Raw genomic sequence first — 24,044 nt, forward strand, 5'->3', positions numbered from 1 at the left:
CAGGAGTCAGCTCATTTGATTCCAGCAGCCTGACACAGACACTTCATGGCTGTAACTTTGCTGGAGGCAAACACACGAGGCTCGAGTGACTGCATGTGAGACATAAAAATAGCATTACTTGTCACACAGGGAGGGTCTCATACCGAATATCAAAACAACTCTGTGAACCAACCCTGTGAACAGCCGGCAGGCACATAGTGGACATTAGCCATAGAGAGTGAAACAACAACAGATACAGAGAGACGGGCCTCGCTTTGTCACACACACATCAATTTGCTCTGTTTGAGAGACTCAGCATGTCGCGAGGCAGCTTTGTCTTCACGCCCATGGCCTTGCGTTCTCTTGAACTTGACGAGGACATGCTCGAGAGACACAAGTACAAGAGGCAGATGGCCTCCCATCAGCTCAGTAGCTACATGTGGAAGAAGGAGGCCAGAGACCGGGTGCTGCTGAGGTCCAGCTCTGCTCTTCCACCAGCAATGTGCCAAGACGTGGTGATTCAGAATGCTCTGTACACAGGAGACCTGGTGGCCATGCAGCGGCTCTTTCCCAGAGGATCCACAGCAAATCTCATCATTGAGCCACAGGGAGGGGACATGCGCTGGGTCGCCAGAGGGGAAGGTAGGAGACAACATCTGTCTTCATTGGGAATTAATTAAGGAATTCATAGGATGTGGCACAGCACAGATAATAGCTTTATTGCATCTCCTGGAGGTAGCATCCAAAATTCAGAAACGTTAAAGCACTTCTTATTCAAAGTCCTTCTTTAACAGACAATTTCTGTGTTGTTAATAAAAATAGAGGCTTTAAAATGATTTTTAATATGCAGCTACATGAAACATGTAAGTGGTGCAGCTCACCCTCAGGCAGAATTAACAGACACAGCGACGCAATGTTTATAGAAACAGAGCACGAGGCAGTATTTATAGTCTGTTCCCACATGCAATAGTTGCGTTATTGGAAATCAATATTAAAGGCAACAATTATGCATGTCACTTATACTTTCCTATTTGTTAATGGAATGTGTCACTTCTGAGTTCCTTGAATTCATAATTCAAGTCAGTTGTCAGTTGACTTCAGTGGATTTGCAGAATCACTGAGCAGGTGGTACATAAAGCACCAGTCATTGGCTCCCATGGCGTTGCACTGGCAAGGTTCAGGGGGTCAAATTAAATATCACATAACACCGCCTGAAATAGCCCTGTCTGCACAAACAACCTACACAAGTGCTTTATTCCTCCTGGAGAAAACACATTGAAAAGGAAACAAGCTAGTCGGCTCCAGTATGGCTTATGTGGCTCCTCACATCAAGTGGCACAAACCTAAGTCTTACCGCAGCGACGTGATAGCCACAGCCAAGGCCACAGGTTGTGTCCTGCAGTTCTGGAATTCTCTGCTCGTTGGCGATGAGCTGATGGTTCTCAGTATCGTGGACGATGACGAGTACGACCACCTCATTGATGCTGTTTATGACACCAGCAACATAGAGGAATGGAGGAACTTCAGATTTAACTACAGAGGCCTGAGTAGGATTTCCACTGTTCTGATTTTACTGCTTTGATCACTGTGTACAGGGGGAGGTGTTGACATTCTGATGAGGCATAAGCCACAATATTATCAATATACTTCGAAATGTTGTGACTGTGCAGAATATTCTATAGCTAACAGAACCAGAACTCTTGCAATAATCACATCTGACATGGCTGTTTGTTTACACTGTGATCCTGAGGCTTGAACTCAGAGGTAACTTTATCCAAATTGTCGTCCTTGCTGGCAGGACTGTGGTCGCTGACTTACGAGCAGGAACTGACCACACCGCTTCACATCACAGCTGGTCGAGGGTTCACTGACTGCCTGAAACTGCTGCTGCAACGTGGAGCCAGCGTAGACCTAGCACCCGGCGGCACGACTGCTCTGCACGAGTCCTGTGAAAACTGCCAGCCGGAGTGCACCAAACTGCTGCTCATCCACGGCGCTAACGCCAACGCTGTCTCCGAAGATGGCCTCATGCCTTTGCACATTTGCACAAGCCCAGAATCTCTCGAGTGAGTGGAGTGAATCTAGAAAATGTGGGCCACTATTTGTGGAGAGATATGAATAGCATTACGACTTTCTACATGTTGACACAATGACCATCACAGCTACCAGCTACAACAGGAACACCTCCAACCAACAGCAGACATTTGTAACAGCTTAAAGCAAGACTATGTGTGTAACCTCTGCTGAACAGCGGCTTCTATTGGCACAAGTGCCAATTACGGCAAAAACTAAAACATCGTAGACTGTACATAAAGATGGACGACAGTCCAATTCCTTCCATTGTACAAAAATGAAGCCAAAGTAATCTTGAAGTTTTGAGGTCCTTCCGTTATATGTGTACAGCCAATATCGAGTCAATGATGACATTTTTCTACGATTAACAAACTAAGTAAAACCAAGCTTTGGTCCATGTCCCATCCACTGACATGGAGGAGGCTAGTTTTATGAACTGTATTGCAGCCAACCACCAGGGGGTGATAAGGATGATTTGGCTTATTTTTTGGGAAGCTATTATGTCATCAATCTTTATTCTAAGGTTTTTTTACATTATCTAACATGGGCCACCATAAGCCACTGGTCTCACCAGACTCTTGTAACTGTGGAACCCCTGAGTTTATAAGAGGAAAATTGTGAAACGCAAAGTCAGTGAACCACAACATCTGCTTGTACTAGTTAAAATTTGCCGTCATAGACTAATGGCCATATCAGGCCGAGTAAGGCTGTAGCTGCAGAACCCCTGAGTGTGCTGGACTGAGCTCGAGTGCATTTATTACAAAAACAATCTAATCAAACCTACTGACAAAAAGAACAAATTGGATTCTGTGAAATGAGTTCGAAATTAATTTTAATGAACACATTTGGAGCACAATGGGAGGTGATGAAGGGGTAGGCCACTTGAGGTCATCTGATATTTCTTCCAGGGTTCATCAGATAAGAAATATTGGAGCCACTGATCTAATGTGGGAATACGACTTGTGCTCATTTGCAAAACAAGGTTCTGTATTTCTTGCAGATGTGCCAAATATCTCCTTCAGTACGGTGCAGCAATCAATGGTCGCAGTCTTGAAGAAGAAAACACTCCCTTACATGTGGCAGCCAGGTACGGCCTCTCAGACCACGTTGAGCTCTACCTGCGCTACGGAGCAGCTGTGGACAAACGAAATGAGGAGGGTCTCACGCCCATGAACACTGCTTGTTCTCAGCCCCAGAAGGAGCAGGACCTGAAGCGTTACTTCGAGGTGTGCCAGATGCTGCGGGCAGCGGGGGCTGACGTCCACACGACAGACCAGGACAAACGCACTCCTTTGCACATGGCCTGCAAGCATGCAAATCCAGACATAGTGGATATGCTCCTGGGCAACGGTGCCTGCGTTAACGACATGGACTACGGTGGTGAGGCTCCCATGCACAACATCCTGAAGGTGGTGTGCTACAAGCTTTCCCATCAGCCTGAGAGGATCGTCCGCGCTCTGCTCAACCACGGTTCCATTCGGGTGTGGCCTGGAGCTCTGCCCATGGTAGGAAGCAAAAAGCTGCACGCTATCCAAAAGTACCAGGGATAAAATGTGTACACACAAAAATTTCTAACGTGTTACAGATTGGGCTGTAGCACATCGTATTTACAGTACGAACCAACTGCTCATCAAGGTGGCCCATTTTGCATAATTAACGAGTGCTGCACATGTCACACCTTGAGTACAGGTCTTGAAACACTAAACTGTTCTGTGCAACAATCCTGACTTCTCCACAGTCAAATCTCCCATTTCAGGACACAACATGAAGTGTTGCACTCTCTGCGGGAAACAGACTACAACTATCAGTGAACCCACGTGCACGAGACAAAATGCATGGTTCCTAATTAGGCAAGTGTTAATAGGAGATTAATTAGCACTAATTGCATAATTTCCAGTTAAACCCCTGGAGGGAAGACCAATCTGTTCATTTCACAAGTGTTTAATTACTTTATTTCTTCAGTTCTATGGAGTCACAAGCTCACTCAACAACTTAAATGACGGTTGTGTGCTCGTGTTGTTTTGCTCTGGTGTTTCTTTGCAGGTTCTGAAGCACTGCTGCCAATCTCCACGCACCATCGAGGTCCTTCTGAACGCCTACAGCCACCTCAAAGTCTCTGACACCTGGGTTGAGTCCGTTTCTACTGAGGTGTTTAAGGTAAATGCTTTAAACTGCTCAAGTGACCAGTGGAGTTTAACCACTTTGTGTGTTTTTAGACAAATGCTTTTCAAATAGGAATTTTTCTTTCTTTTTTTTTTGCCGATGACGTTTTTCTGGTCAAAACCAAATTCTGTGTGATTATATTATTTTTGATAATAGAACGGCCCATTTGACGTTGCCCCCCATCTAGCATTTGACAAAAGAACAATTAAAAAATACTTCATGAAAAAGATGATCATCAAAAAGGAACTAAACACATTGCCCAAATAACATTTGACATTTGCATAGGGCTAACAATGATGAATGGCCCATTCAATGTTTATTCAATTAGTCGGCCTAATTTATTTTTTTTTTGAAATACATTGGTTCACTGTTTGGTGAAAGAAATACATCAGTGTTTGGCTGAATCAACTTGATTTAATTTGTGTTTCTTTCCAATCAGGAGCACAAGGACTTCTATGAGTCCATCTTCTCCTTGGCGCTGACCCCTCGCTCCCTGCAGCACTTGGCGCGCTGCAGACTCAGGAGCTTCCTGGAGGGCCGAGTGCACAGGGTGGTCCCCAAACTTGACCTTCCCACCTTCATCAAGAACTACCTGCTCCTGGAGTACAGAGGCTACGTGCACTGAGAGAAGCTCTGTGTAGAGTTTCAGCTTCTGAGGACTGAGTGCTGCTAAAAAGAGTGGAGTGAGCATTCACAAAAGAATAATACTCACTCGTCACTAGAAACTACAGCATCAATACTCAAATCTTTATTTCTGTGGCATGTGAGCAGCTGCTTGTTCCTCTCACCTTTATTCCAGATCAGCCTTTCAGCACTGCTACATGTTTCATTTTGCACCACAAGAGGGAGCTATAGCCTTGACTTAACTATAACAAGCATGCAACTGTTTTATATTTTGTTTATTGTGTGATCACATCTTTTTTTTTTACTTCTGCTCTTCATAGTAAGGAGACTAACATGCCTGTATTTTTATACATATAATTAATATAATTTAATGCTAATACACAGAGTAATGATGTGTTTTTAAATGGGGACTGGCATCAAATATTTGCATAAATAATTATTGCTCTCACCACCGATGTGATTGTGATGGTGGTGTTTTATATCAAAATAAGGCCAGGCAGGTTTAGAATAAAAATATTCCATCATGGCTAAATAATCTAGTCACGGTTCTTTTCTTTCTTTTTCTGGTGCAATGTATTTTTTCTCCATCGCTCTCAAGCTTCTTCTGTTTGTAATCTGCTGCTAAATGTTCACTGGTCGTTTTTCATCCCTTTTATGGAGGAAAAAAAAAGAAATCAAGATTAAAATATGTAAAAAAGAAATAAATGAAAATGAGCTCTTGTGTGAAAGCAAGATGTAGGGTTAGAAAAGTATTTGGGCAAAGTTTGAGCATCGTAAAAACAATTACGTTTTGGGCAGCTTGGGATGCTTTCATTGTGAAATTCCAGATCATCTTTTATCTTTATATATAATTCGATTATTAAACATCCGAAACTTAATTGAGAAAAAAGACAATTAACATGTCTTCCTCCAATCTGCCATCATTTGCAAATTGTGAATTTTGGATTAGAATCTGTATATGTTTGTTTAGTACAAATTAAGATATTTGTAAGATTATTTATTATTTATTTTATTTTAAGGCCTCGTGTTTATTTGAGTTAGAAGATTTTAACACTTACGATCTTTTAATGGGACCATTCTGCAGATTTATCATCACTCATTACGCATGAGAGGAAAAGTCATCCATATATATCCACATTATGAATCCTCTTTGAGTGTTAATTTCAGATGAAAACTACAAAAGACACGACTGCAATGGATTAAATGACACCAGATGATCAGCAGAGAAACATGAGACACTGGAACCAGAGGAGCTCGGTGAATGGTTTCAGTGGATCACAGACAGGAGCTGCGTCTGAAGCCGGAGTCACCCGCAATTATGAGAATTAGCCTGGTCCTCCAGAGCTAATCAGAGCCGCTGGTGATATGTTTGTGTCCTCGTGCAATCAGACGAGCGGCTGGAGAGCTCGGGCACCTAGGCCTCAATAGGGCTAATCATCATCAGCCCCCATTGCCATTTAAAAGGTGAAATGATCTGCGATTAAAACCAGTGCTTAAAGAAAACGGAGAAAAGTGATTTTACCTTTTTTTTCCTGCACATGAGGGTTTGAATAATTCTTCCCCACAAAGAGGAGAAAATGTGTTAATTGAATTGTTGTGGTTTTAATTGGCAGCTGATGTGTGATGTGTGTTTTAAACGAGTTGAGACAAAGTGGAAATCCATTTAAATTTGACTTTGGCCCCGGAGTGTCCGTGTCCACGCTGCAGTTGACCTCTGCGTCAACGCCTTTTATGTGGATCTAATTTCTCGCAGAGTATCTCTCTCCTGGGAACAATTGTTGCAGCAACTTCTCTTTTTTTTCCTCCCCCCTGAGGCCCAAAACGTATTGTTTTTAGCCGGGGAGCATAAGACAGAGAGCGGGGAAACATCTGCCTCTCACCCCCTCTCTCCTCCTCTCTCCTCCTCTCCTGACTCTAATGCCCATCGGCCCCAATATTCCAACAAAAGCCACCGTTGTTTTACTCCGTCCCCTCGCATCCAGAGTAATTACTTATCATCAATCAAAATTAATAATAGCTGATTGGGTTGGTGTGGTCAACGATTATAGAAGGGGAAGGGCTGGAGCAGTCTCTCACACTAGTTCTCTCTTCTTCTTTTTTTGCAAGTCAATGGTGAAACCTGGCTTTAAAAAAGGGGGGAGGAGGGGTGAGGAGGGGTGCGACCCGTCTATTTGGTCTCCACTGGGAAACTACCGCCTCTCAAGACGGCCAAAAAGTCAGAGGCTGAATAAGGAAATGAAGCGTAATTTGAGGAAGATGGATGAGCCCCCAGGGAAACTCCCCCTTTTCATCCCTCTTGTATTGCGGATTATAACCAATGCGCTCTCGCCCTCTCTCTCTCTCCCTCTCTCTCTCTTTCTCTCTGCGCGCACACATTACGCACACACGCGGTGCAGCGGAGAGGGGCGGAGGTGTGGGAGGCAGATAGACAAGAGAGGGGAGCGTGTGTTTATGTCTCAGTGTGTGTGACAAATAAGAGGGAAAAGGTGTAGCGGAGCGGGGGCACACGGCAAAGCGCCCCACTGACCGACGCATATAGAGCGCACAGATCCGGAGAAGAGCTCCACTTCCAGGGATGACAACACGCCAGAGGATCTACTTTCAATTCGCTCCGTCCTCACGCTGAAAAGTTTTTACGCGCGGCACAGGAAGGGGACACCTGCTTCCAAGTTTCCTCTGCGTTAAAACGTGCTCACCTGCAAAAATGCAGAGACCCGGCGGCCAAGGGACTGCGTTCTCAATCGATTCCCTCATAGGGACCCCTCAGCCCAGACCGGGACACCTGCTCTACACGGGCTACCCCATGTTCATGCCCTACAGACCTTTGGTTATTCCGCAAGCTTTATCTCACTCGCCTCTGTCCTCGGGTATTCCTCCACTTGCGCCTTTGGCTTCTTTCGCGGGACGGCTCACCAACACCTTCTGCGCCAGTTTGGGGCAGGGGGTGCCATCCATGGTTGCTCTCACCACAACCATGCCGAGTTTCTCGGATCCGCCGGACAGTTTCTATCCACCACAAGAGCTCCCCGGTCCGCGTTTAAGCGCAGTCGATCCCGGGGCGAGGAGGCAGGAGAGTCCGCACTCTGAGGAGCTGCACGGCCGGGACAAGGGCTCCGATCTGCTCAACTTCTCGGAAACTTTTCAGACAATATCAGGTAAGATCGGCCTCGTGATTCATTGGTGGTATTTTATCCTCACGGACATAAGTGACCACTGTGCGTAAAATGCGAAGGTTGCTGGTCCAACACTCAGAGAGTCTGCGAGGAGCAGCTGGATCAGGGAGGATTCAATGAAAAGAAACTCGTTTCATTAGTTTTGGTTGAAAGAAATGTCAGAAATATTAATGAGACAACTCCCAGTGTCGACTAAATCCTGTGGATACAAGTTGGTGGAAGTTTGGAAGGAGAAAACAATTGTTATAGTCACAATTATATTAGAAATATAATTACATTTATTTCTAATTGTTGATCAGATTTTTTCTAAACAAAAACGATCCAAGGAAAACCTCAGGAAATTCGTTTTTGTGGAGTTGCACTTACAATAGGCCAAAATGTGCTCAGATGCCACCAGTGAAAAATGGTTTTACACACGCACACACACACACACACACACAGTTGTGATGGTTCATTATTAGTTCAGCAATAATGTTTCTCTCAATTATCATTTCATGAATTTTTCTCAACTAGTTTTTGTTGCCTGTTATCTTTACCTCATCAATTGATGTGCGTAATGGAGTGTTTCTGGCTCATGGATAAATGCCTCATTGTTAACGTGTCTTTCCTTTTTTTCCCTCCACATTTCAGGTGAGACCAAACTGTACAGTTCAGACGACGAGAAGCTGGACCTGAAATCCGCGGACACCGTGTGCAGCGACCGGGAGGACAGCTCCGCGGACAGCGAGAACGAGAGTTTCTCGGACGGGAACAACTGTGGCTCCCTGACGCAGAAGAGCAAACTGAAAGCCGGCTCGCAGGAGGCGCTGCCCACCGGCAGCTCGGCGGGGAAGAGCCGCAGGAGACGAACAGCTTTTACCAGCGAGCAGCTGCTGGAACTTGAAAAGGAGTTTCACTGTAAAAAGTACCTTTCTCTGACTGAGCGCTCCCAGATCGCACACGCACTCAAACTGAGCGAGGTGCAGGTGAAGATCTGGTTTCAGAACCGGAGGGCCAAGTGGAAACGGATCAAAGCTGGAAACGTCAACAACCGCTCAGGAGAACCGGTGCGAAACCCCAAAATCGTGGTGCCCATCCCCGTGCACGTCAACAGGTTTGCCGTGAGGAGTCAGCACCAACAGATAGAGCAAGGGACCAGGCCATGAACTCCAACACATTCATCATAATAATAAAAACACACTTACATTGACTCTATATGTTCCACTGATTTGTTGAACGCATGAAGCACAATGAGGAGGATTCAGTCAGTTCCTTTTGTCTGAGGATTTTCTCGCAGGCAGATGAATTATTTGGCAAAATGCTGTCATGATTTTTTATTTATTGTTGTGTGAATATGTAAATATAAACGGGCACTATGATGAGATGAGACTGTAAAGATTTTCTAAGTATTTATATGTAGGGCCAAACTGTTCTGTTGGTTATGTGCATGTCCTCATTCGGTGAAACTATTCTGGATTTTCGTTTCGTGTTTTAGTAAAGAATTTGTTGAACCACATTTGCATGTAACTTAAGACGTTTTTCTTTATTTTGTTTCGGGCGACTGGAGGATCCAGCTTCGACAGCTCCATGTGGAAAAAAAATAAGAAAAGATGTGAAGGAGGTTATGACCAAACAAATAAGGGACAAGTGTAAAGTATATTGACCTAATAAATCGCTTTATACGAAAGTTTGAATCCAGATTGAATCTTTATTATTGCGAGGTTAGAATAACAGGTTTGTCTTTAGTGTTTTTGGGGAAAAATATGTGGAGGAATAATTTTATTTTGTGAAATTTGAAAATGTGGCCTGCACTTATTTTGACCTAATTTGAGGAGTCTAAAACAGTAACTTTCATCAGGGTTTTTTTACTATTGAACACATTTTAAATAAAAGAACAGCAATATTTAAAAAATTCTGTTGACATTAATATCAATTTTCAATATTTCTGATAAGATTATTTCCCCTGAAAAATTGCACGATGCTTTAATCTTTTATATTCAAACTGCTTCATAGTGTTAATTCAAGGGTGTTTTTGGAAAGTGACTCTAATCATATTAATATTTTCTCCTCCACAAAAATCATCAGGACCTGAAAGGCAGCTGGGTCTCTCTTTTTTTTTTAAATAGGCAGCAGTGATTGATTTCTCTTTAGGAGGCCATGTTGTCTCAAGTGGACTGATGGATCCTCATTAGACTGAACACATTCAACACACTGTGATGAACTTCTCTACCAGTCACCACACAGGAGCAACCAGACAGCAGCTCTTTCTCATCTGACAACAACAAAATATTTAACTCACAAATGAGTCATGTGCAGTCGTTTCATCAGACAGTTAGAGGATCCAGATGCAATTTGATTAAAGATAAATATGTTGTTTCTGTGGTTAATCAAACTATGGATACAAGACCTTTCTAAATTAAGGTGTAATCTTTTTTATCTAAAGTTGATTTGATAAATAGTCTAAATATTAATACTCATAGTGAATTCTTAAAAAATAAATAGATATTTAAAATGACATATTTGTATGAAGGTTTGTTTTACAGTTCTGGAGCTTAACCTTCAAAAATATTTAAAGGTGTATTAAGGTATAAAATCTTTTTCCTATAACTACATAATAATTCACACTACTCATCTGTAACTTAGTGACATAAACAAATAAATGCCTCGACCTGTTCACATGGAAAGTTACACGGCAACGTTACACTACAGATCAGCATTATTAAAATAACGTGTAACTAAAACATTCTCTGACCACATAAATATCCTCCAGCAGGAAAAAGGAGAAGAGGACTTGATTCTGGGTTTACACAGTTTCTGTGAAGTGTTTTCCAGAAAAGTCTCATGTTGGAATAATTTCTCTTTCAGAGGAGAAAGTGATTTGTTTCCCACATTTTTAACCTCACGCCTCGAGCCACGTTTAATCGTCAGCAGCACCTGTTGAAGTATGATTCTTCAAATCTTATATTAATGTTAATATTCTCCTAAATTAACTGCTCAATTATTATATTTGCCAAAATGCGAAGGAATCATCTTACAAATCAGGAAACACACTATTGCCCTTTATTCCTCTAAAGCATCTCATGGATGAAAATAACTCTTATCGCTGTTTGACCTCAGAGTTTACACAGACAGCTCATGACCCGGACACCCATGAGTAGTAAAGTTTATTTTACTGTCCACCTCATACATCAAGACTGTGACACTCGGATGGGGACTCAAGGAGTGATGATCATGTGAGGCAGCGGTGGAAGTTTTATTATGGTCCAAGAGCTGACTAATATAGATGGTCAATTCCACGACGCTGTGCCAGAGTGCAGCCGCGGCTATTTCAGTCCCCATGAGCTGCGTGGCGGAGATGACAATGAGGAGCCATGACACAGCCCAGATTTCATTTTAACGTTGGTTGTTATTATCAGGATGATGTGAGCAGTAACTATTGCAATTCACTTTGATTAGTCGAGGAATTATTGTCATTATTTGTAAACTTATTGACTCAAAAGGGTGGCATTTAGCTCAATCGAAACACTAAATACAAAGAGTTATTACAGATTTAGTATGTTTTCGAATTACTTTTCATTATACTATACAAGTTTTAATACTCTCTGCACAATTGGGTCCCAAGACAGCGTCTGTGTCAGTTTGCTACTTGAATCACAAATGGAAACATCAGAAGTTCTCTTCAGCAAAGACATTAAACCATTCCCACATTCCCACCTGGAGAGAGAGACACAGAGGCAGAGAGAGGAGGGACCTCATTACTTGCTGCTTGTGTGAGTGTGCAGACTGGAGGCCTGACTTCTTGGGAGGGTCCGGACAGTGGTGGCTACAGTGATGTATGGGCAGATGCATCAAATCGCACAAGATAAACAAGCGATGAGTTTCATCAGGGCCATCATAGCTTTAATTTGGCTGCCTAATGAGTCAGATCTAGTGGCGGAGATAAGAGTTGTCAGAGGCCCGGCTCTAATGAATTTCTTGCCACTTGTAATCAAGGTTGCCTGTCTGAGGGGGGATGATTAATGGAACCCTGGAGGATTCCCTCGGCCCTCAGCCTTCATTACAGCTAATGCATTCTCAGGCAAATTAACAGAGAAATGCAGGCAAAAGCCAACGGGGGAAAGAAAGAGAGAAAGAGAGTGGGGAGAAGGGAGAAAAAGGGAGAATGGGAGAGAGTGATGGGAACAGAGCGTTTATGTAAAACAAAGGAGAGAGAGGAGGATGGAGAGAGCAAGCATGGTGGCGTAGGAGAGAACCAGGTTGGCAGCGGGGGGGGAAAGAGAGGCAGAGACGGTGCTGAAATCTGCTGATTAGTTCGAGGTTCAAGGATATGGAAATGAGAGGAGAGACATGGGTTTGAGGCCGTCAGAAAGGGCAGGGTGCAACATGGATGCACTGGTTAGACATGATGGAGCTGAAATTGATAAATGGATGTTCAGGTCTGGGGGGGATTGGGGAGAGGAGAGATGGTCAGATGCAGAGAGAGGAGTGGATGTAATTACTGGTTGGAGAGGTTAAACGGGTGATGGGAGGAGGACAAAAAACAGGAAGCAACTGTGACCAGATCAAGACGAGCAGAAACAAACATGTAAGACAAGCCACCGCTCGGCGACACCTTAAAACAACATCCATGTCGCTGACTGCTTGATAAGCAGCCTGGTAAAGTGGCCCGTGGCCAAGCAGAGCCTACATGTTATGGAAATATGGATTTAATGTTTGCAAATATGGTCTCGTCAGGTCTTTGTGTAGCCATCCATCAGCCTCAGACCCACCTCTGCAATCTTGGAAGCAATTTGTCTGAGAAGAGGTGGGCGGCAGAGAGCCCTCCTCACTGTTTAGCAGGCCCTGATGAAATATCAAAACACACAGCAGTGCAAGCGAGCTCTCTAGTCTCGCCACAACAAACACAAGTGGCCGGGCTCTGCCAAGACGTGTGGTAATAAATTACAGGGCAGATTTTCCTTTTGATAATATTTCTCAGGAGGCGTAGAAAACTGTAACAGCCATCAGGTTAGGTTGGTGGGATCAAGGTCTGACATTTTAAGCGTTAACTAAAATCTTAAAGCTGCTATAATTAATAGTTTTATATTAATGATGTCACATTAATGGATGTATGAGACAAAGTCTAATAAAGATTATTATCACCTCACTCACTTGTTTTAGTTTTACTGCCCACAGCTCCGTCATGAACGTTGTTTCAAGGAGAAATAAAAGAGTCAAGCTCCAAATGGCAGACAGATGAAGTTCGCAACTAGCTGGTGAACATAGAGGAGTATTTTTTTAGCTGCAAGACAGAACATGTGTTGCTCTGTGTCTGCAGGGTGTTATATGCTGTATGTCATATATGAAACAAGTTCATGCAAGTTAAAACCTTTCAGCAGCTTGAAATTGTCAGAATTTCACGATTGGTTTACACAAGTATCTGTCATCTGGAAAAATCGTATTCTGATTCAAATGCAAATTGTGATAATACAAGTTAAAAACAGTGAGAAGAGCTCAGAGTGTAAAAGGAATACTCAAATATGTTATGTGAAATCACCCAGAGTGTTGAAACAACAGCAGAAAAGTGCTCATGTAGAACCCAACTGATGTCGACTGGCTTCCTGCTGGAAGAAGTTTTCAGGGGCCTTCAAGCGCGACTCTTTGTACTGTGGCTTTATGTCAATCCAGCGTCGAGGGAGGAAGAGGGAAAATAAAAGAGACATCAGGTAATAAAGCGCAAACAATGCCAGCCAACAGAGAGAGGAAGGGGATGAAGATATGCCCAGACGAGATTAGCAGGAAATAAGAAGTGGATTAGTGAGGGCTTGACTCCTCTGAACACTGAGACCTTTCACTTTTCCCCACGGTGTCGTGCTGCCTGACACTAAGCCCAGCTTTATATCTTAATCCTCTTTCAACGACTGTTGGGGGTCCCACGAGCAGGAAGTGGAGAGGTCGCTTTACTTACCTCGAGACACACCTGCTTTCTCTCTGGGCCACATGAATAAGATTTGATCCGGTGAGGTCTGACGAGGGAACACGCAGGAGAGAATAACATGAAATGGCAGTTCCTCTCAAAACGACAGTGATATTTTTAATTTGAGAGTCTCACCTTCTCTGTTAGGCTTCAGTAGATCAGGCACAGAAGCGACGGGGGCGTGATGGATGATGAATGAACAACACAAGACACATGCGTCGATTTCCCCAAATCCAGGGAAGGCTACATCGTTGAGTGTTTATTAATAGGTCAACAGTCAGCCAAGCATCCAAGCATACAACGAGTTACTCTTTAGCTTTTGCTTTGTTTCACGTTCTGAACGTAAAAAGGAAATTACAATAGGAAAATTAACTCAAACAAAACAGAACAAAACAAAAAGATATTTACATACTGCATTATAAATATGTCAAATGTACATCATTATACACAAGTACCAAAGATGGTCAGTTAATGTTGAGACCAAACAAAAGTACCTTTAAAAAATATGTCAAAGGAGAAACAAAAGCAACATATTTAAAATACGGTTCGTTGGTCAAGAGGACCAAAAAACCAGCTCAGTTTGTTTCTCTAAGAGGAGCTTGTCTGTAGATAAAGGCATTAAGCTAATATGTACACTTCATGTGGTGTTTGGGGGTAAAACAGGAAGTTTCTAGTGTTTTTTTTCAGCATCTACAGTAAGTCAATAAAAGTTCAGTCATCACTGTACACTTTAAAACTCATCTCACAAATAATCTCCTACGCTGAAATGTACTTGAAATAAGTTCAAGTAAAGATCGGAGAAAGGCCGGTACCACAGCACAGGGGTTAGGTGTATTCTAAGGTATCTGCTTGAATTTGCAGTTGTTTCTATAACGTTTTAATCGGATCATTTGGGGAATTCTGCTTCCTGCCTCCAGCTCTTTAAATACAGACGAGAGTGTGGTGTCAATCTTATTAATCTCATTTAACTCTCGGAGAAAAGCAAATTAAAGCATATTCCCTCCAAACGATCCATTCCACATTTTCAACATCGGCCTGTATTGGTAAACAAAACAAAAACGTAAACATACATCCTGCCTTCGTAAACTGAGCAAATCAAGACGGTTTGAAACTTTCAAAATGGCAGTTAAACAAATGGGGGAAATACACTGTAGACATAGTGTTAACGCCACCTGATTTCACTGAGGTGCCCAAGTCTTATTTAATAAATGAACTTATCATGAGTGTGGAATACTGTTCATTTCTAATAATGCACAGAGGGTCAAACTACTTACTTCTTATGAACATCCTTAACTTAATCTAATCCCTAAATGTCGCTCCAGTTTCCGTCACTGGAATGCATCTTGTTGCAGGGAGCAGGGAGTTCTGCTTCTATGCTCTCAGGATGGGGGAGGGTACACTGGGTCAAGGAGAAGGAAAGGGTCGTTTTTTTTTCTTCTAAAAGTCAGAGTACGTTAAAACTGTTCTTATAAGGAATAGGGTGATGGAACAAGAACTACCTTTTTACAGAGGTCTGTACATTAAAACACAGTTATGTTCCCAAATCTTCACTGCAGCCGTTTGTCTTCTCCCCAGTGTCCTTTCTCCAGAGTTTACAAACAGAAGAAGACATAAGCACACACGTGTCGTACAGTAAGTACACACATTAGTACCATATATGTATTTCACAGCAATAATGGAGTAAACACACTCTGGAGTACCAGGTTTTCAGCTTTTGGCCACGGGAGGTGAAAGGATATTTCAGTACGCTCATGGTTTGAAATCGCACAAATCTGTGTCAAACAATTATCAACACAATCTGGTCAATCGAAAAATTACTCCAACAAAGACATGATAATGGTGCAATTTCACAGTTTCAATCAAACTCTTGAATTTGAATGCATTCTGATTGAAGAGGCTCGCTCACAAAGCCATGTGGCTCGATGGTCATAAAACATTATGCCCCTTAATTCCTTTATAGTCATGGACATTTTTACTGGAGGATCATAAGGGTGGCGAAGGAAATGACACTTTCACCCCATTGGAACGCTGCAATCAACTTCTTTATGATGATCCGGAGTCTAAAGAATCTCAATCATTTGGACTCTTTGGCTATTATTGCTTTGCCTTTGTATAAGAATAGTATGTCAAGAGTTTGATAGCCGTGTTGAAGCCATGCATCATTACTAAAAGCTGCAACAGCCATTGATATCATGGAAGATTTAGTTTCCTTCTCACATCAGTGTTTTGTCACTGTGAAAACTATTCCTCACAGTTTCATGTTATTATGCCTCGGCTTGAAAATTTGAAGGAAGTTTCTCATTTACGCTCATTATAAAATCAGCTCACGCTGCAGAGGGGGAAGACGTGAAAGGAAATGTTCAAGCATTAAGGAAATGCTTTTCGTAGGGGAAGGTATGAATGCCAAAGTAAGTCATTTGTTTGGTTGACGCTTAAAGAACATAAAGCTTCAAAGCTCATCATGATCTTTTCAGACCAAGATCGAATGAATTTAACAAAACAATTACAAAATAACAATATAAAACAAACAATGTACAATGTCCGAACCTCACAGACCCACTTCTGTCAGCGTAGTGGAATATTAACAATGAGTCCATTACTCCCGGTATCTCTCCGTAGCTGCTGGGTTACACAGTGTGAAACAGGAGGAAGTACTGGAAGAGACAGGGGTGGGTGCAGGGTTTTAATGTCTGTTTCCTCGCGGCCGCTCGCTGCCTCCTACATGATGCTGATGCTGCGGTTGAGCTCACACTGGGCGTTGTTGTTGTTGATGTTGGGGTTGCGGCGGCTCATGTTGGGAGTGGCCACCGAGGTGAGGGTGCTCGTTTCGTTGGGGCAACCGTGCTGAAGCAAGATGTCTGCGCACTCCTGGCTGCCGGCTCGCCGAGCGTAGGACAGCGGCGTCTGGCTGCGAGCGTCGCGGCTCTTCACGTCCACACCGTACTGCAGGAGAAGACGAGAGGTGTAAGAGGCCGATCGGAAAGATTTGGCTTTCACATGGTTTGGAGATTTAGAAGAAATTTAATGGGATTCATCAGAATTGAAATGATTATTTAAAAAAACAAATTGACAAAATAAAAAGATGATAAGTGGCTGTTGGATAATCTTTCCCTTCACACTTCCGTTCACTCGCCCCAACACTAAATTCGAACAATAACATGATTCATCCACCTCTGACTGTTCTCCTCAAAGTCAGAGGAGCCCACTCACCCAGATGAGCAGCTGTGTGATCACCACGTTCGCCATGGCACAGGATAGGTGCAGAGCGGTCCGCCCGTCCCCGTCCCCGTAGGTCTCGTTAACCTCCTCCTTGGTGCCGTGGGCCAGCAGCAGCACCACCAACCTCAGGTCATCCTCCACCACCGCCCGGAGCAGCTGCTGCCCCAGGGGCACGTCGGACTGGGGCAACCCCACCAGGAACAGCTTCTGCTCGTACTTGGCTCGGATCCAGCGCTCCTTCTCCTCCCTTGAGAGACGGAAATGAAAGAGATGCTACAGGTCAGGCAGGGTGAAGCATGATGAACCACGCTGTTCACAATTTAGCACCAAGTTAAGGAACTTTAAGTTTTTCGCTCATATTGCAGAAGCAGCGATTTAAAGGAATAAACAGGAAATGCGGAATGTGGTCACACAAGGGAAACATTACAGTAATTGGCCTGAGAGACTCACTGGTGTAAAGTGACATTTCTAAATGATTAGAGCACAGGAAAGCCACTAGCCTCTGCTATCACACTGGGAAATAATACAGTGAGATGGGCTGGAGAGATGAGAGAATGCCAAAGGGTGTGAAGCTTTGGGCAATATTCCACTTTCTAGTGATTACAGTCGACAGCAAGACGGTTAGAGTCTGGCCAGCCTTCTAAAGGTTACACATCTCTAACAGCATGTCTGCTGCGGACAATACAGGAAGGAGGGGACGTTTTTTCTTTTTTTTTTTTATCAGCGCTGTCGGCTGTCAGTCTGAACTGATGGATCCCCTCCACAAAAGAGGCAGTGTGTCTCCGAGCCCCGGTCTCCCTTGGGGTGGCTGGGCCCCGAGTCAGATCGATGGGGCTGAATGGCAGCCAGAGAGGGACAGTGCGATGTGGGGCTCCTTCACTTCCAGCCCGCAGCAGAGAATAGAGAACGAGGGAAGACTCTGTCCTCTATCGCTAGGACAGAATTCTATCTATCGCGCTCCATCTTGACCCCCTGTTTCATTCTTTGCCCACATACAAACTGTCCAAATAAAAAAGAAAAAGAAAATCAATATCAATATGTGAATGACTGAGCATGCCCAGTGTGGCACTAACCCTGTGACCCTGTCAGCCGGTGTGATAAGGCGAGCAGAAAGAGGCTGTTGTTTAGATTTGTGGCTGAGTGACAGAGAGAAGGAGGTTTGTACGGATAAGTTAGAGTGGCGACGCCGGCTGGAGTGACAAGGCTCTCATGGGAGTCCGTGTGAAAGGAGTGAGGCTCAGCAGCAGCAAGTGCAAACTGACAATCTCATTCACTTCAATTCTATTCCATCATAATCACAGCAAAACACAAACTGATGGAGCACAACTTAATCACCCAAATCAACCTTTGAGATGAACAATGACACAATATGCACATTAAATAATATACTTCAATTATCATTTTAATGTTTTAACTACAACGGAGGAGAATAAACTTTTGACTAATTGTCTTTAAAGTCGCCTGTAAGTCTGAAGTTTTTTATGTTTTCCTTATTGCCGTAAATTCAGCCTGATCTCTATTGAACTGTCATTACTCAAATATGAGTAAAAATCCATTTGTCAGAGACTATTTAAATACACACTTGATGCACTGTTGTATGTGGGATTAACTTAACTTAACAAGAGGGGCTCTCTAAGACCCTATCTCACCACTTCTCTTCATAAAATAAAATACCTCAAACTTGGTGTTTTGCTCTGTTGCTGCATTGTATAGCAGCTACTCACAGAGTTGTTTGCTTGCACGTTTGCGCTATCGTCCATAAAGTTGTTACCGTCCACGAGAGCAGTCAGTCCTCATAGTATCAGTGAAAGTTGTGAGCATACACAGAACTTGTCTTTAGCTCATTAGTCTGTTTACCTGTCGCTCAGAATCTGTTGCGTGACAGAGTGTTGCACTCCTGCTACAGACATTGATTGAATAAATTGTGTGGGAAATGCTGTGGAGAAAGTGAAACAAAATTTGTGGCTCGGCCCATTTACTCAGATCCCTGATCCATTCCTCCAAAAAGTTTCTTGGTAATTCATCCAGCAGTTTTTTGCGTAATTCTGCTAAATTACAGACAAACAAAACAAAAACATAACCTCATTGGCAAAGGTAATTACAGTGCCATTGTTTATCATATGTCGTCCATTAAAACAGTGTTGTTGTTTTTGTTGGACAATGAAAATCTGTGACACAGAGGGATAAACTACATCAGGCTTTGGCAACACAGACAACACAGACAATACTTTGTTGATAATATTATTTGTTATAATAAGAAATGGAATATTGCTTCTTTTTCCCAGATTCAACATCCTGGTTACTCTTATCCATAGAGCTAGAAATAATTTCTTGTCTGTCCTTAAAATGTGGTAATCAGTGATATTTGCACATGTACCACCAGAGCTCAGCAAAAAACATTTGTATTGTATTTATATGTTGTAATTTGAGTGGATCTTCTGTTTACGTACATCACCAAATAACCCATTTTCTATTACAGCAACTGTTTTCAATGATTGTAACCGGTTCAGCATTAGTCATTCTCCCTGATTACGACCTTCGCAGCTGGGTGTCATGGCTGCCAACTTACCACAGACAGCAACCATTTTCAGACTCATATGTCAGCTGCCAGATTCCCCTCGCGGAGCAGTTCGTCTTGCACAGAGGAGCGCGGCACCGGCCCTAACTACAGGAGCTAAGGATGTGATGGAAAAGCCTTTATCAGCGCCAGAGCACAAACTGATTAACTGCGAAGCACAACTGGAAGCTCATAAAGCAACTTAAAATTGTCCTAAAGCTGGAGGAAGAAAACGTGGTGGGGAGAAGTCCTTTCCCCTGCTTCACCATAAGCAAATCTTTTCTTAAGGTTGAGGGTATTATGTGAACAACAATACAGCCCAATTGCAGGCAATTGCAGTGGCTCTGAGTTTTATGGTGTAAGACCTCCATCAATCCCCACTCAGTCATTATGTGAGGACAAGCCTGTTAGCAAATCAATTGGCCTTAGAGGCAGCGGACTGCTCAGAGCAGGAAGGGGCTGTCCTGCCCTCCCCTCTTATTTCCGGTGGAGTCTTTGAAAACAAGTTTCTCTGGTTTTTTTTACTGCCAAAGAGGATAAAGTCTGAAAACTCTATAACCTCTGAAGTACCCCTCAAGGCAAAAACCCGACCTTTAACAAAAATTTAAGCGCCGTTAGAAACGAGAGGCGTAAGAGCTGTTGTCCAAACGTGTGCAGCAGAAAGCTAGACCATGAATGAGACGCTGAATCTGGAGAGCCCAGTGAATTGATATGAGCTAAATGAGGCAGAAAGTTAGCACCGAGATGCGAAACAAAAAGGCTGAGCAGAGCCATTAAGAAGACGTCAACATCTCAGAAAGGAGCCCCGAGGACACTTTGTTAGCCTGCGATACAAAAACGGACCCAAAAAAAACAGCCCTCGCTCATGACTGATGCCGAGCTCCAAATCCAACCACAGTTCTTTTTAGATTTAAAAAAAAAAAGCAAGCAAGCAGTGGTTTTTAAAAAATTCCCCAGCTGCTACCACTTGAAAGAAAGAGTGTGGAAGGAAGTGAAATGGTAATCCCCCTCTGTCTCTTTGTTTGAAATAGAAAAACAATCCAAACAGAGGTAGGGTTTAGACAGTCAGGGGGGAAACTGAGACCCTTGAAAAGGACACTTCCTCACCACAGGAGGAAGAAAAATAAAATCGGAAGATTTAACATGTCAAAAAACGCCTGGTCCGAGCGGGAGGGAGGGGAGGAGGGGAGGGAGAGGAGAGTGAATTTTCACAGCATGGGGGATATTAAGGAAATTGAACTGATGGTTCCTCTTATATACACACACACACACATAAAGGTTACACATGGGCAGAGGTTACGAGACACCACCCTGGCTTTGAGCACATACTTGTTCCAAATTTCTCTGTTGCTGAGGGGACAGAGAGGAGCTTAAAGATCCCTATAAAAATGCCTCCGTCTCTTTCAAGTAAAAACAAGCTTCGCCACAAACTTCCTCCATTATTCAGAGTTATCTCGCAGCTGAGCATCATTGTTGAACTTTGCTTTCACAGAGTTTTATTTGGAAGAAGTCCTGGGCAAACACCAAGATGCTTACCGAGGCCTAAGTGGAAATGGGATTCCTGGTGTCCCCTTTCATTTGCCTGCGCGGAGCCCACCTAGATAAAGGCAGCCCTAACAGTAGAGAAAGGCCTCTTTTATAATTCTATTAGAGCTCTGTCCCTTCAGCTCTCTGTTGAGCAATGGATCCTGACCCTGACTTAATTAAGTGGCAAATGGCGGAATGATTCTCCTATACCCGGCCCACGGAGTCAAGAACACATGACTGAATTCAAATAAAGAGGTACAAACAAGGATAATTAGTCAAGCCTGAAAGACAAAGGCGAACTGGGAATTTATAGGAAGGGAAACTCAGATGGAGGGGGGGCGGAGCCAGCGACGGAGTAGCCACAGAATGACCAATCTGGTCGCCTGCAATAAAGGTGCATCGGTCCATAGGAAGAGGAGGATGTCCGTCCCACCACCAGCACATCTTTCAAACGCACAGTCCTCATAAACAATCAAAGCTTCTCGGGCTCCTCCTACTCTTTCCCGAGCATCCAAATTCACTGCGGACAACATCAAACAGACGCAGTGAAGGGGAGAAATGGTGGTGTTGAAGGGTTCGGAGGGGGGTTGATGAGGGGGGGGTGGGGGCTCGGGGTCTGAGCAGCCTGAACAGACCTCTCAGTGGGGGTGGGCAACTTGTATGGGCCCGATTCCCATGCAGCCGACAGCTCCACTTCCACAAACCGAGGGGAGGGAAGAGACAAGAGAGCGAGGAAGAGGGGACGGCAGTAGAAAGACGAAGAGGGGGCTCAGAGGGAGAAGACAGATGAAAAAAAAAAAAAGAAAAAGCGAACACAACGGGAGAAGAAAGCTGGGCCCCAAAGCATCAAAGGTTGCTAGGGGCCAGAAATGACGGAGCAACACAGTAAACGCTGCAGCAGAAAAAGTGCTAAATAAGGCCCCCTATGGTCCAGCGGGTACAGTGTTGACACGGTGCGGTCCTCTCGGAGAATAACGGCGGCAAAAGAATTTAGACAAATATTTTTACAAGTGGAATCGATGCCGCTTTTCTCACTTCAAGAGCACGTTCTGAGCAGATGACCAGAACAAATGTGCTGTGCTGAGAGAGGCTGAATATATTGTGACATTAATGAGGCTGTCAGACCCCTCGTGATCGAGTGGATGTGTTTTTGTGCCAGATAAACTAATACCTTTAAATGCTCACGCTTTTAACCCTTGCTGAACCCACACGTACAAAGCCAAGGGGGGGGGGCGCTTCCAAAGAATCAGATCCTTTTATTTCACGTCATCGTAAAACTGTCTTTTGTCATGATTTTGTAAATGCTAACAATATTGAAGCTGAATGGCGTCGGTTAAGTGGACTGTGCCACAATGAATCAGTCCTTCCTCTTCGTCTACCTGGCTCTGAAACCCGATGGCATGTGGGCAATTAGTGACTGTGGTGCCACTTCTCCCACACAGGGCTAATTACTGACCTGTGGGTTTCATTTGGAGAGAGAGAGCAAGAGAGTGAATGGCAGAGGAAGAGACTGAGAGAGGGAGGACATGGGGAAGACCCAGTCATTAATTTGTCTTAATTAATTACTCTTCCTCCGCCAGAGCTCCTGGCAAGGCCGGCTATTCTGAAAGCTCTTCCGAGAGTTGGCGTTCCAGCGACTCCTAACCTGTGAGTGGCCGGGAAGGCAACCAACACACAGGCCGACGTGGACGGATCCTAAACCAGGAGCCTCACACAAACAGCTCGGGAGAGGACGAGCCAAGACGCCACTGCCGGAGCAGAAGGGGTTAAAACAGGCAGCGGGGGCCAGGTTTGGAGAGGTTAGCGATGTGATTCATTTTTATTACCGAGCGGCCCCTGCAGGCGGCAGGAGTGGCAAATTATTTCTGAAACAAAGTGGAGGGCTCTCATCAGAGCTATTACCTGCCTGTGGCCGAGGGCGGCGCGGAGCCTACAGAGGGTGACAGTGAGAGGCCCGCGTCAGTGAGGGATAGCCGTCCACATCCGTCCACGCTCCAGGACATCTCCCCCAAATGAGAACTGGTGTCTGTGTATGTATGTGTGAGAGTGTGTGTGTGTGTTTTACTGTGTGTGTGTTTTACTGTGTCTGTGTCTGTGTGTGTGTGTGTGTGTGTGAGAGCTCATGCGGAGGATAAGGGTAAAGTTAGTCGTTGGACCACCCCCCCCACAGTATCCGTCAAAATAGTTTGTGGTGTTTTCTAACACCAACATGTGAAGCAATTAGAGGTGGCGTGCAAAACACAATGACGCCCCGGTGCTAATTAAAAGAACAACTCCCCTCCGATATGCTGACTGCAGAGATCAGCCACAAAGCAAAACGTCCGCAAATGTACTCACAGATTATTTAGCCGTTAACTGGTCAGACATGATTTTTTTAAAGCATTCGGTAGCATCTTTCACAAATAGGTCATTAATGGCAACCAAAGGCTTTAATAATGATTATGTACAGATAAGTTATCGGACATAAATAGGTTCAACTTTTGAAGCCTCGTGAGTATTTATTAATGGATTCACAACCTTTAAATACATTATTACCAGAGTAACCAGAAAGGGATTTTCCACAACCTCGATATGCATCATGTTTTCCTAATAACAGCTTATAGATCTTTAAAAGACCGAGAACATTATTTTTTTCAAGCTTTTAATTTCCATTTAAAATGCTTCATAACAGGTGACTCATTAGAAATTGCTAGCATCCATTCTTCTTCTACTTCAGGTGACACGCATGCACATATGCAAGGATATGAGCATGTTTCCAATTTAAAGTCCTGCAATCAGTCTGACGTACATCAGT

General features: G+C 43.8%; 3 protein-coding genes across 6 annotated transcripts in view; 2 read left to right on the forward strand and 1 right to left on the reverse strand.

Moving 5' to 3' along the window:
- Positions 1-166: 166 nt before the first annotated feature.
- Positions 167-5,374, forward strand: asb10 (ankyrin repeat and SOCS box containing 10). Of its 2 annotated transcripts, none has more exons than XM_020108544.2 (5): positions 167-621; positions 1,778-2,045; positions 3,053-3,557; positions 4,096-4,209; positions 4,655-5,374. In XM_020108544.2, exons 1-5 carry the CDS (start codon positions 297-299, stop codon positions 4,838-4,840), a joined length of 1,398 nt encoding a protein of 465 aa, XP_019964103.2. In that variant the 5' UTR covers positions 167-296; the 3' UTR covers positions 4,841-5,374. The 2 variants fall into 2 exon arrangements, with proteins under 2 accessions (XP_019964103.2, XP_019964111.2); XM_020108552.2 differs by lacking the exon at positions 167-621 and adding an exon at positions 1,219-1,526.
- Positions 5,375-7,209: 1,835 nt separating this feature from the next.
- On the forward strand, positions 7,210-9,678 carry gbx1 (gastrulation brain homeobox 1). Its single transcript, XM_020108564.2, has 2 exons — positions 7,210-7,994; positions 8,643-9,678. The coding sequence occupies exons 1-2, from the start codon at positions 7,544-7,546 to the stop codon at positions 9,155-9,157; spliced, it is 966 nt and encodes a 321-aa protein (XP_019964123.1). The 5' UTR covers positions 7,210-7,543; the 3' UTR covers positions 9,158-9,678.
- A 4,487-nt stretch (positions 9,679-14,165) lies between these two features.
- The window catches only part of agap3 (ArfGAP with GTPase domain, ankyrin repeat and PH domain 3), a 112,926-nt gene continuing 103,047 nt past the window's right edge, over positions 14,166-24,044 (reverse strand). For all 3 annotated transcript variants that reach the window (XM_069510988.1, XM_069510989.1, XM_069510987.1), the window contains exons 17-18: positions 17,158-17,413; positions 14,166-16,890 (exon numbers count right to left, since the gene is read on the reverse strand). In XM_069510988.1, coding sequence (XP_069367089.1) covers positions 16,666-16,890; positions 17,158-17,413 — 481 coding nt within the window. In that variant the 3' untranslated portion in view covers positions 14,166-16,665. The remainder of the gene's footprint in view (positions 16,891-17,157; positions 17,414-24,044) is intronic.

This window comes from Paralichthys olivaceus, chromosome 16, assembly GCF_024713975.1.
Source record: "Paralichthys olivaceus isolate ysfri-2021 chromosome 16, ASM2471397v2, whole genome shotgun sequence".
NCBI classification, from domain to species: domain Eukaryota; kingdom Metazoa; phylum Chordata; class Actinopteri; order Pleuronectiformes; family Paralichthyidae; genus Paralichthys; species Paralichthys olivaceus.

Coding starts and splice junctions, on each gene's coding strand:
- asb10 (XM_020108544.2), top strand. CDS start 297: ATGTCGCGAGGCAGCTTTGTCTTCACGCCCATGGCCTTGCGTTCTCTT. Junction 622..1,777: donor CTGGGTCGCCAGAGGGGAAG/GTAGGAGACAAC, acceptor CCTTGCTGGCAG/GACTGTGGTCGCTGACTTAC. Junction 2,046..3,052: donor ACAAGCCCAGAATCTCTCGA/GTGAGTGGAGTG, acceptor TATTTCTTGCAG/ATGTGCCAAATATCTCCTTC.
- gbx1 (XM_020108564.2), top strand. CDS start 7,544: ATGCAGAGACCCGGCGGCCAAGGGACTGCGTTCTCAATCGATTCCCTC. Junction 7,995..8,642: donor AACTTTTCAGACAATATCAG/GTAAGATCGGCC, acceptor TCCACATTTCAG/GTGAGACCAAACTGTACAGT.